The sequence below is a fragment of the Heterodontus francisci genome, chromosome 47 (assembly GCF_036365525.1).
Source record: "Heterodontus francisci isolate sHetFra1 chromosome 47, sHetFra1.hap1, whole genome shotgun sequence".
NCBI lineage: Eukaryota > Metazoa > Chordata > Chondrichthyes > Heterodontiformes > Heterodontidae > Heterodontus > Heterodontus francisci.
The window spans coordinates 958,342-970,518 of NC_090417.1; the positions used below are offsets into that span (position 1 = coordinate 958,342).

General features: G+C 47.7%; 1 protein-coding gene across 3 annotated transcripts in view; it reads right to left on the minus strand.

Moving 5' to 3' along the window:
* Positions 1-12,177, minus strand: part of dock5 (dedicator of cytokinesis 5) — a 108,135-nt gene that overhangs the window by 48,860 nt on the left and 47,098 nt on the right. For all 3 annotated transcript variants that reach the window (XM_068023004.1, XM_068023005.1, XM_068023006.1), the window contains 11 exons: positions 10,951-11,032; positions 10,647-10,776; positions 8,416-8,488; positions 7,981-8,123; positions 5,947-6,072; positions 4,763-4,887; positions 3,445-3,543; positions 2,469-2,541; positions 1,483-1,586; positions 1,142-1,322; positions 270-367 (listed from right to left, as the gene is read on the minus strand). In XM_068023004.1, the coding sequence (XP_067879105.1) occupies positions 270-367; positions 1,142-1,322; positions 1,483-1,586; positions 2,469-2,541; positions 3,445-3,543; positions 4,763-4,887; positions 5,947-6,072; positions 7,981-8,123; positions 8,416-8,488; positions 10,647-10,776; positions 10,951-11,032 (1,234 nt within the window). The remainder of the gene's footprint in view (positions 1-269; positions 368-1,141; positions 1,323-1,482; positions 1,587-2,468; positions 2,542-3,444; positions 3,544-4,762; positions 4,888-5,946; positions 6,073-7,980; positions 8,124-8,415; positions 8,489-10,646; positions 10,777-10,950; positions 11,033-12,177) is intronic.

Consider the following 12,177-nt stretch of genomic DNA (forward strand, 5'->3'; position numbering starts at 1 on the left):
GATCGTTCTCTCTGGAGCAGAGTTAAGGTCAAATGTAGTGTCATCCCCAGCCAGGATCGGCTCGCTGAGTAGTGAGGCGGTGATGCTGAGATTCACTGGGGTTATGTGCAGCAGTCGAGCCGGGAGATCTATATTAGCAGCAGTTAAGCCCCAATCCCACCATCGGGCTGGATGGTACTGAATCCGAGCAAATCAGTGAGCGGACAATACCAGCAAAGAGAGAATGTGTGCCCCCCTCCCCCCAAGAGGCCTCATCCAGTGCTGCTTACCTTTACAATCTCGCTCCCGTCCACTTCCATTAACCGTCTGAGATTTTGTTCAATGCTTTGCTGACTCGATCGCCAGTTTAACAGACCCAGCAGGTCAACTGCGAACACAATTGATACAGTGTCCTAAACATGAATCACAACTTGCCAGTGAGGGAATGCGCATTTCCATAGCACATTTCACCACCTTAGGGTCATCTCAAGGTGCTTTACAGCCAATCAGCTTTTGAAGTTTAGTCATGCTCATAATGCAGGAAATTTTCACACAGCAAGATCCCGTTGGCAGCAATGAAATCTATTGAGCAGATAATCTGGCTTGTTATGAATGTTTGTTGAGGGATAGATGTTGGCAAGAACTATTCTTCCATCGCACCATGGGATCTTTTCCATCCACTTCATGGAGGGGTTTCGGGAGGGAATTCCAGAGCTTAGGGACTGGGAGGTTGAAGGTACGGCCGTCAATGGTGAGGCAAAGGAAGTGGGGGATGTATGAAAGCTTGGATAAGCAATTGTGCAGCAGAAGAGTAGAGGCAGGGGTGGAATCGGGCAATATTTTGGAGGCAGGAGTAGGCGACGGGGAGGGGATGTGGTCAGCCTGAGACAGTAGCCAGCGAGAGGGTCGGACTAAGTGGAACGGAGTTTGCGGCGGAGACCGAAACTTCAAGGCTTCCCAATATTTCATTGGAGGAAATATCTGCTCGTTCCAAGCTGGGATAAAAATATCACCCTCCTGCAAGTAGAGGGAGCTCTTCAGAGTGGAAATTCAAGCACGTCGAGGGACTGCAGTGAAGAAGCTTCAGTCCCGCACGCACTCAACCGCACAATAAGATTCGACTCAGTTAGCTGCCGCGCCCTCCGTTTTGTTGGAAACTTACCGTTTTGGGTGAGTTTGGTTGAACAGACAAGAGTTGCGATCTGAAAACTGTCCTTGACAACGGTTAAACTGTTGGAGTGATGGACTCCTTTCCCGCACTGACCATCTCTGGCCTCCTGCACCTCCTTCGTCCCGGGCTGCGTCAGGTAACACTTGGCATCTTCGGTTTTCTTCGTGTCTCCCTGTCGGTGAATCAGATTTACAGCTGATAGCTTTCGGCATTGGGACATTCTCTCCGGACTCCCAGCCCCCAGTCTCACGGTGCAGCAAGTTTGCACAGACAGATGCTGCTGATAGACCTTGCTTTTTCTAAAGCTGCCAGTCCTTGCCAAAGCTGCCTACCTTAAAGACGATCAAGTCATGCTTCCCGTCACGTAGCGTGGTGCCATCAGCCTTCATCAACTTCACAAATGCCATTCCGAAGAGCTTCTCAGACTTGTCTTTGGCTGCAGGGAAGGCAACGGGTAACTTATAAAAAAAAGAGGCAGACTCCACCCAGGATGACAGAACAAACTCAACCTCAAAATATTTGAGCATGTGTCTGTGTGTGTGTTTTTAAATAAACATTTACAATTTCAGCTTTTTTTCTTTAAAGTTATTTTCCCGTCCCGTCCCCATAACACTCATGCTCAAAAAGCTGTTGAGGCCAGGGGCCGTATCAATCGCAAATTTCAAAACGGAGATTGATAAGATTTTTGTTCGCCGATGGTAGGGTTCCAGAACCAAGGCGGATTGAATGGCAGAAAAGTATCGGGGGGCTGGATAGCCTCCTCCTGTTTCTACATCGCCCTGCCCTCCAGTCTTGAGGATGCACTCCGATTGTCTCCTCTTCATACCCCCTCAAACGCCACTGCCCTTCCGACAGCTATACTCTGACTGCGTGCAACACAACGTGGCAGCAAGCAGGGATGGAGGCCACACAACGTGGCAGCAAGCAGGGATGGAGGCCACACAACGTGGCAGCAAGCAGGGATGGAGGCCACACAACGTGGCAGCAAGCAGGGATGAAGGCCACACAACGTGGCAGCAAGCAGGGATGGAGGCCACGCCTGTCCTGGGTGAAACCATATGAAGTGCAACATTTACAATCTGATCTATATGATAAGTTCCATAAATTACATTATCATTGCTCTGACAATCACAGCGGCTGCAGCCCCAATGCCTAGTGCGTCCAGTCTTGAACTGGTTGTCAGTTGCTTGACCACCCCGCACCCCCCCCAACCCTGTGGGAGAAAGCGAGGCGAGCATCTGGAGAATTGTGATGAAAATTCAGCTTGTTGTTGAATGGCAAATAATTCCCGGGAAATTAGAAAGTTGGACAAACTTACACTCCTGCGAGGACCTGTGCCGAAATGTAAAGCGGAGGTGACAGCGGTGGACTTCCTCAATGGCTATCGCCACCTTCAGGTAAAGACAGAAACAATTGAAGATGCTGAGTTCAGGTCACCCCTACCCTTCCCCCTTGCCCACCCCCGACCCTTTGCCTCCATTCTCCACTTCCCTCCTCAAAATCCTGAAGACACTGGGCGGGGGAGGGTTGGCACCCCACTTATGTTCCTCACCGAAACCGCGCCCCCCAATTCTCCGTACGCAAGCCCAGACAGTGATTGCGGCCAGGCTGATCGGCTGCGTGGGCATCACAGGCACACATGATGCACCGGCAGCAGCCACCCACCCCCGATTCTTCCTCTTCCTACCTCGGAGCAACTGTGACACCCCAACTACATGCTTCAACCAACTCAGCAGGGACTCCCGAGGGAAAGAATGAAAGGCTTGCATTTAAATAGTGCCGTGCATGGCCTTCGGATGTCCCAGACCGCTTTGCAGCCAATGAAGCACTTCCATAATCACTGTTGTAATATAGGAAACAGGGTAGCCCATTTGTGCACAGCAAGTCCCCACAGACAGCAATGCAACAGTGATCAGATCATCTGTTTCAGTGATGTTGGTTGAGGGATAAATATTAGTCAGGACACTTCTTTGAACAGTGCTGTGGGATCTTCTACCTGAAAGTGCAGATGTGGCCTCGGTTTAATGTCTCATCCCAAAGACGACCCCTCCGACAGTGCAGCACTCCCTCGGTACTTACCCTCTGATGGTGCAGCACTCCCTTAGTTGTGCACTGGGAGCGGTCAGCCTGGATTCAGTGCTCAAGCCTCTGTAGTGAGTACTTAAACCTGCAACACTGTGACTCAAGAGTGCTGGAACATCGCTGGCATCTACCCTCTAAACCATAGTGGGAATTCTGCAATGTTGTCTATCATTTTATAGCAGTTCGGACAAAAAAATAACAAGCCAACCCACCTTAACTGTTTCGTACCAGAAAGGCTGTTTGACTTGGTAATAAACGACCGACTTGTATTCCGATATTCCCTCATAACCTGCTCCAGGGAATATTGCTTTCTGTTGGAGGAATGGGAGTGAGACAGTTAAATAGTGACAGGGAGGGTTGTTCGTACTGCGTAGAGTCTCCTGCAGTCCAAGTACTTCATCATCCATTCAACAAATCAGTGGTGTGCCACAGGGATCATTGCTGAAGCCTCAACTTTTTACAATTTATATCAATGATTTCGATGAAGGGACCGAAGACATGGTTGCTAAATTTTCAGATGACACAAAGATAGGTAGGAAAGTAAGTTGTGAAGAGGACATAAGGAGGCTACAAAGGTTAAGTGAGTGGGCAAAGATCTGGCAAATGGAGTACAATGTGGGAAAATGTGAAATTGTCCATTTTGGTAGGAAGAATAAATAAGAAGCATATTATCTAAATGGTGAGAGATTACAGAGCTCTGAGTTGCAGAGGGATCTGGGTGTTCTCGTGCATGAATCGCAAAAGGTTAGAATGCAGGTACAGCAAGTAATGAGGAAAGCTACTAGAATGTTATTGTTTATAGCGAGGGGAATTGAATACAAAAGTAGGGAGGTTATGCTTCAGTTATACAGGGCATTGGTGAGACCACATCTGGAGTACTGTGTACAGTATTGGTCTCTTTATTTAAGGAAGGATGTAAATGCGTTGGAAGCAGTTCAGAGAAGGTTTACTGGACTAATAACTAGAATGGGCGGGTTGTCCTATGAAGAATGATTGGACAGGCTAGGCTTGTATCCGCTGGAATTTAGAAGAGTAAGAGGCGACTTTATTGAAACATACAAGATAGTGACAGGGTGGATGTGGAAAGGATGTTTCCTGTTGAGGAGAATCTAGAACTAGGGGTCACTGTTTAAAAATAAGGGGTCACCCATTTAAGACAGAGATGAGGAGAAATTTTTTTCTCTCCGAGGGTGGGGAGTCTTTAGAACTCTCTTCCTCAAATGGTGGTGGAAGCAGAGTCTTTGAATATTTTTAAGGAATAGATTCTTGACAAGCAAGGGGGTGAAAGGTTACCGGGGGTAGGCGGGAATGTAGAGTTGAGGTTACAATCAGATCAGCCGTGATCTGGTTGAATGGTGCAGCAGGCACGAGGGGCCGAGTGGCCTACTCCTGCTCCTAATTTGTATGTTCGTATGTACTCTGCACTTTGACCCCCTTGCGGGTCGTCGGGGGGACTGTCCGGAATAATTGTGCAAGGGTGAGGGAAATGGGTAGGAATGGGGGTAGCAACACAACATGGAGTTTCTGTACCTCGATCCGATTGCCCGCCTCGTCGTACACTCCCATGGTCACCTCCACATTCTTTGGTGTTTTCTTCTTGCCCTTGTCGAACTCTCCCTGGACCAGCGTGACATAGATGTCATTCCTGACATCACCTGCAAGAACAGACAGGGGCTTTAACACTCATTTCCCTCAGGTACAGCATTTCCCTCAGGTACAGCTCCTGCCAATGTGCCAGCTCCTTGGTAATAATGTGCTGGCATCATCCAGTATCTGTGAAGAGTTTAGACAGGGCCCGAATGAACAGCACTACTTGAAACATTATCGCTCCACCCCACCCCCCGCCACAGACACTGCCTGACCTGCTGAGTGTTTCCACCATTTTCTGTCTCTATTTCAGATTTCCAGAACCCAGAGTATTCAGTGAATAACCCAGTGTACACTGACAGCGCTCGTACCCCAGTGTACACTGACAGCCCATACCCCAGTGTACACTCATACCCGTGTACACTCGTACCCCAGTGTACACTGATAGCCCGTACCCCAGTGTACACTGATACCCCAGTGTACACTCGTACCCCAGTGTACACTGATAGCCCATACCCCAGTGTACACTGATAGCCCGTACCCCAGTGTACACTCATACCTCAGTGTACACTCGTACCCCAGTGTACACTGATAGCCTGTACCCCAGTGTACACTGATAGCCCGTACCCCAGTGTACACTGACAGCCCGTACCCCAGTGTACACTGACAGCCCGTACCCCAGTGTACGCTCATACCCCAGTGTACACTGATAGCCCGTACCCCAGTGTACACTCATACCCCAGTGTACACTGATAGCCCGTACCCCAGTGTACACTCATACCCCAGTGTACACTCGTACCCCAGTGTACACTGATAGCCCGTACCCCAGTGTACGCTGACAGCCCGTACCCCAGTGTACACTCATACCCCAGTGTACACTGATAGCTCGTACCCCAGTGTACACTGATAGCTCGTACCCCAGTGTACGCTGACAGCCCATACCCCAGTGTACGCTGACAGCCCATACCCCAGTGTACACTGATAGCTCGTACCCCAGTGTACACTGATAGCTCGTACCCCAGTGTACACTGATAGCTCGTACCCCAGTGTACGCTGACAGCTCATCCACCGTATTTGTTTTTTTTTAGAAAAAGTCCGTTTCTCTTCCAGCCAAAGCAGCTCCTTACCAGGAAGAACAATCTCCGGAAATCCCATCTTCCGAGCCACAGCAGTGGATCTGTCAACCAAGTGTGGAAAATCCTTGTGAACTTGCTGGATATCTCCGGGAAGGAGCTTCATGGATACCCATAACCCTGCAGTTGGGTGAGCACAATGATGAAAGTACACAGAATTTCAGGGCCAGATTTGCCTGTGTTTTATTTTCTGTTTTATGCAGAGTACGACTTTTTTGAGCCTCGCTCTCCAGACATTACAGTGACTGTTTTAGTTTCCTCCCGTCTTGCTCTCTCTGCTCATCTTGTCTACGACACCCACCTCCTGCTGCCTTGACTCCGTTCCTCACAAATATATATGAGATAGGAGCAGGAATAGGCCATTCGGCCCCTCGTGCCTGCTCCGCCATTCTATACGATCATGGCTGATCTCTTGGTGGACTCAACTCCACTTTCCTGCCTACCCTCTGATACCCTTTGACTCCCTTTTTTGTCAAGAATCTGTCTACCTCTGCCTTAAAAACATTCAATGACCCTGCCTCCACCGCTCTCCAGGGAAGAGAGTTCCACAGACTCACGACCCTCTGAGAGAAAAAATGTTTCCCCATCTCTGTCTTAAATGGGAGACCCTTTATTTTTAAACTGTGCCCCCTAGTTTTTGTCTCTCCCACAATGGGAAACATACTTTCAACATCCATCCTGTCGAGTCCCCTCAGGATCTTTAATGTTTCAATAAGATAACCCTCTCATCCCAGGAATCAGTCGTGTAAACCTTCTCTGAACTGCTTCCATTGCGATTATATCTTTTCTTAAGTAAGGAGACCAAAACTCGACACAATACTCTAGATGTGGTCTCAATGCCCTGTACAACTGCAGCAATCCATCTCTACTTTCATACTCCATTCCTCTTGCAACAGACGACAACATTGCATTTACCTTCTCAATCACTTGCTGTACCTGCAAACTAACTTTTTGTGTTTCATGCACTAGGACACTGAGATCCTTCTGCATCTCAGAGTTCTGCAATCTCTCACCATTTAAGTAACATAAATAATGCAACCTAACAGCACGAACTCTGGAAAACGCATCAATTTAAACAAACTAGCTCTTCGTCCAATCACTTAACTCAGACCGACTAGTCTTGATGGTTTATATTTGACGGAATTACGCTCTTAGATTGACCATCCAGCACAGAAAGAGGCCATTCGGTCCAATCAGTCCCTGCTAGCCTTAATGTGCCACTCGAGCTTCCACCCATCCTTCCTCCTCTAACTCCATCAGCATAACCCTCCATTCCCTTCTCCCTCATATTTATCCACCTTCCCCTTAAATGTATCTCAACTATTCACCTGCAACTACTCCCTGTGGTTGGTCGTATCAAAATGGAAGACGGCAGACTGTTATTTAGCTGTGTTGGGAACGAGAGAAGGCCATTTGGCCCCTCGAGCCTGTCCCACCATTCAGTTTGATCCTGGCGGACGTGCATCTCAACTCCAACTACCCACATTGGTTCCGTAACTCCTAATACTCTTAAATGCCCTTGAACCAACAGAAATCCTTCAATTTCAGTTTTGAAATTTTTAATTGACCTCCCCCTCCCTCCTCCCCACGAGCCCTGATAGTTTTTTGAGGAAGAGAGTTCCAGATTTCCATCACCCTTTGTGTGAAGAAGTGCTTCCTGACATCAGTCCTGAACAGCCTGGCTCTAATTTTAAGGTATGTCCCCTTGTTCTGGACTCCCCCCACCAGAGGAAATAGTTTCTCTCTGTCTCTTACCGCACAGAAGGAGACCATTTAGCCCATTGTGCCCCATCAGTTCCTTTAATCAGCATCATCGCTAATATTTTATGCTCAAATACCACCTGTCCTCGTTTTTAAATTTGTTCGATACGAGTTTCACCCCGTGCGAATTTAGCCTCAGGTTCTTCTCTCCCAGTCTGAACCCATCGCCTGCCAAAGCTGAATAATGTGGACAGGATGTACCATTCAGGCTGGCACGGCACTGCCCTCCCCCCCTCCCCCACCCCCATGAAGACATTGGGTAGGTACCTTGCCCTTTATGATTCACCTCCTTGGCGGCAATGACTTTATTGAAGACGGAGGTCAAGGGTTCATTCTCACCGATCACTCTGGATGTCAGCAGGGGCGACATGATGAGCTGCCTCTGGCGGATGTAGGTTTCCATGGCAATCCTGTGAGAAAGGGAACACAAGAGAGTCCCCACAAAGTGGATCAGGAACAGTTCATTTCCCCTCCCTCGCCAAGCAATATCATCTCCAGCTCTAGCTCCTTGTAACACCACATTACTAGAGATCAAGTTGCCAGGAATCCAAACCTGGCTTGAGAAATGAGCCAATGATTGAACAGATACTGAGCTGGTTGAGAAATGAACCAATGATTGAAGAGATACTGAGCTGGTTGAGAAACGAACCAATGATTGAAGAGATACTGAGCTCTTCCTTCAATACTTGTTGCACTACTCACTGTTGGAATGGAATAAAGTGCTGTTTCTCCTCATCATCGTTCCTCCCACCGATCATGTCCGTAATGTCCATCACTATTAAAAGAGAAGGAACCCAGTTATCAGTAGCAAGGTTGGAGATAACTGGGGGGGAGAGCATGGGGAAGGAGGGAGGTGCAATATGACTCCTGCTCCTGAACATTATTTAGCACGGCCACTGGAAATGCACATGTGCATGAACCTCCTGGTCAGTATAGCTCCGTTCCACACTGGTTGTTGGATATAGTATGCATATCTGATTTATCTCAGAGCTATGTAAATATCACTCATATTAAATCACCAACTGGTTTATTTACAGCACTTTAAACTATAAAAGTTCTTACACGATTTCAGTACAATGTCTTCGCAGAGCAATCAGTGTAGAAGATCAAAGCTGTGTCTTTTAGTTTCGCTTTTAACTCTTAAGCTCCACCCATAGGCTTGAGCAATTAAACACAGATCAACGGACAGACTGATACAGTCAAACCCAGACCAATCAAACACTACACTGAGCAGTGGCCTTCGCAACAGAGCCCTCAGAAAAGCCAAGCGCTGGAGAGACACAAGAAAGATAATGCTCATTGCGATGAACACCTTGAGTGCTGCAGCTCAGATCCGCCCTGTTGCAGGCCTCTCACTCAAGACTTCCTTGGTAAATCATATTCAAGCTTGAAGGAATCAGACCCATCAAACATCCTTATTGCCACTGGACACAATCATCACTGAAACAGGTCATTTGGTCTGCGGGATCTTGCTGTGCACAACTTGACTGCCTACCAGGTTTCCCACATGACAACCCTTAGTCCCAAGAGGTGTTAAATAAATTAAAGTTTTCCTTTGTCTTTTAAAAAATAATCAATGCACAGCTCAAACCTCACTGAAAAGTTTCCTGCTGAAATTACAACAGTTGGATTTTGACACACAAACATATTTCCAAATTCCTTTCTTTTCCTGGGACCGTTGACTCATTCAAGGAACAGTTCCACCATCCTCAGCTGCCCTCCTTACCTTACCCAGGAGGCCACAGATGGCGCCGAGCAACTCACCAAGGCTCCTTTGACAGCACCTTCCAAACCCATGATCTCTACCATCTAGAAGGGCAAGGGCAGCAGATGCATGGGAACACCACCTCCTGCAAGTTCCCCTCCAAGCCACACACCATCCTGACTTGGAACTATATCGCCGTTCCTTCACTGTCACTGGGTCAAAATCCTGGAACTTCCTTCCTAACAGCACTGTGGGTGTACCTACCCCACATGGACTGCAGCAGTTCAAGAAGGTAGCTCACCACCAGCATCTCAAGGGCAAATAGGGATGGGCAATCAATGCCTTACCAGCAATACCCACATCCTGAACGAATGATAAAAAGAGAAACTGAAAAGAGAAAAAGAGAGGGCAGAAAGAAAGGAGAAAGAGAAAAACAAAGAGTGAGGGAGAAACAGAGGGAGAGAGAAAAACAGAGAAAGTGGAAGAACAAACAGAAAGAAAGAGAGGGAGAAACAGAGAGGGGGAGCTAGAGAAAGAGGGAGAAGGAGAAAAACAGAAAGAAACAGAGGGAGAAAGAGAGAGAGAAAGTGGGAGAAAGAAGAAAGAGGGAGGGAGAAAGAGAGAGGAGAAAGAATGAGGGAGAGAGAGTGAGTGAGAAGCAGAGGAACAGAGAGAGAGAATGAGGCAGAGAGAGAGAGAAAGAGGGAGAGGGAGAGAATGAGGGAGAAACAGAGAGAGAGAGAGAATGAGGGAGAAACAGACAGAGAGAGAATGAGGGAGAAACAGAGAGAGAGAGAATGAGGGAGAAACAGAAAGATAAAGAATGAGGGAGAAACACAGAGATGGAGAGAGAATGAAGGAGAAGCAGAGGGAAACAGAGAGAAGGAGGAACAGAGTGTGAGGGAGCAACAGTGAGAGGGAGAACGGAAGAAAGAGAGGAAAAAAGTGACAGAGGGAGAAACAGAAACAGAGGGAGAGAAGGAGGGAGAAAGAGAGACAGGGAGAAACATAATAGCATAGGGAGAAACAAAGAGAGGCAGAGAAGAAAATAGCGAGTGAGATAGCAAGGGTCACAAAGAGAGAGATGAGCTATCGACTAGACAGTAACAGGTCTCCTCTGGGCTGGGCCAGCCTCATGCTGTAGCACACTGTGTCAGCCCAATGGTAGTCGAGATAGTGTGGCTGCCTCTCGGCCCCCACACACACACACACGCACTGAAAGTCCTACCTGCTACGCCAAAAGGTCGGCGGAGGCCACACGTGTGTTTCTTTCCTTCCTTCAGTTCCATGTGCCCCACTCGGACAATTTGACAGACCAGGCTGATTTTCAATCGGATCAGATCGCTGCTGCTGAGGTCCTTAAAGGAGGGAAGAAAAGAGACTTTAGGACAGAAAGGCTACCCCTTCAGAGCGGACATGTACAGTGAACGAGAGACTGGAGATAGAGGACACGGACGGAATGCTGTTTTCTGGGTTGAATCCAGAGCAAAAACTACACGGATCGAAAGGGATTTAAGGCAATGAACACTCACTGTGAAGAGCACTTCCAACTTATTCAGTCGATCGATATCCTTTGGCATCCCCATCCTACTCCAACGAACCAGATAATTTTCACTGTAAAAACAAAGCTCAGATTTTGCAGACACCATGTTGCCTTGACTCTACGCGCCTTTGATCTGTATGTATCTGAAATGGTAAGGTTTTCATTCCCGGGCAGTTCTGCCCTCTGCGCGAGTGAGCCGGCACGGACTCGATGGGTTGAATGGCCTCCTTCTGTGCCGTAAATGATTCTACAGATGTTGGCGGCATGTAGAGGAGCCCCTGGACTATCAGTGACTACGCTACCTTGAGGTTATATCGCTGTGGCTGACAATTAAAGTATAGGTTCACAACAAGCGAGTGCCAGCACGCTTCACAAGGATCCCTCAACTGTCCCTTTTTTATCCCTCCAATTCCATCCCGCTTTCCTCTGAAGGTACTGATTCGTGTTGCCCACCAACCCGCCTCCAGTACCTCAGTCTACAAGTGCAAAACAAGATAAGTAATGAGGCTAGTTGTGTTTTACTGTCATTCCAGCTGGGTTTCGGTCTCCTTACCTAAGGAAGGACATACCGTCGCTGGGACAAAATCCTGGAATTCCCTTCCTAACAGCACTATGGGTGTACCTACACCCCAAAGACTGCAACAATTCAAGAAGGCAGCTTACCTTCTTAACGGCAATTAGGGATGGGCAATAAATGCTGGCCTTGCCAGCGACACCCGCATCCCATGAACGAATAAAAAAAAACTTGCCCTAGACAGAGTGCAACGAAAGCTCACTACACAGGTTCCTGGGATGAGGGGATTTCCCTAGGAGGAGAGATTAAGTAGACTAGGCCTACATACCCTGGAGTTTAGAAGAATGACAGGTGATGTTATTGAAATGTATAAAATTCTTAAGAGGCTTGAAAGGGTAGATTCTGGGAGGATGTTTCCCCTAGCTGGGGTATCTAAAACACGGGGTCACAGTCTCAGAATAAGGGGTTATCCATTTAGGACTGAGATGAGGAGAAATTTCTTCACTCAGAGGGTTGGGAATCTGTGGAATTCTCTACCCCAGAGAGCTGTGGATGCTCAGTCGTTGAGTATAATCCAGAGATTGATAGATTTTTGGGTACTAAGGGAATTAAGGGTTATGGAGATACTATAAAAAAGAGACATACTGTTGAAGCTTTTCATCTTGCATTCATCAGGACGGACACAAGAATGCCAAATTTCAA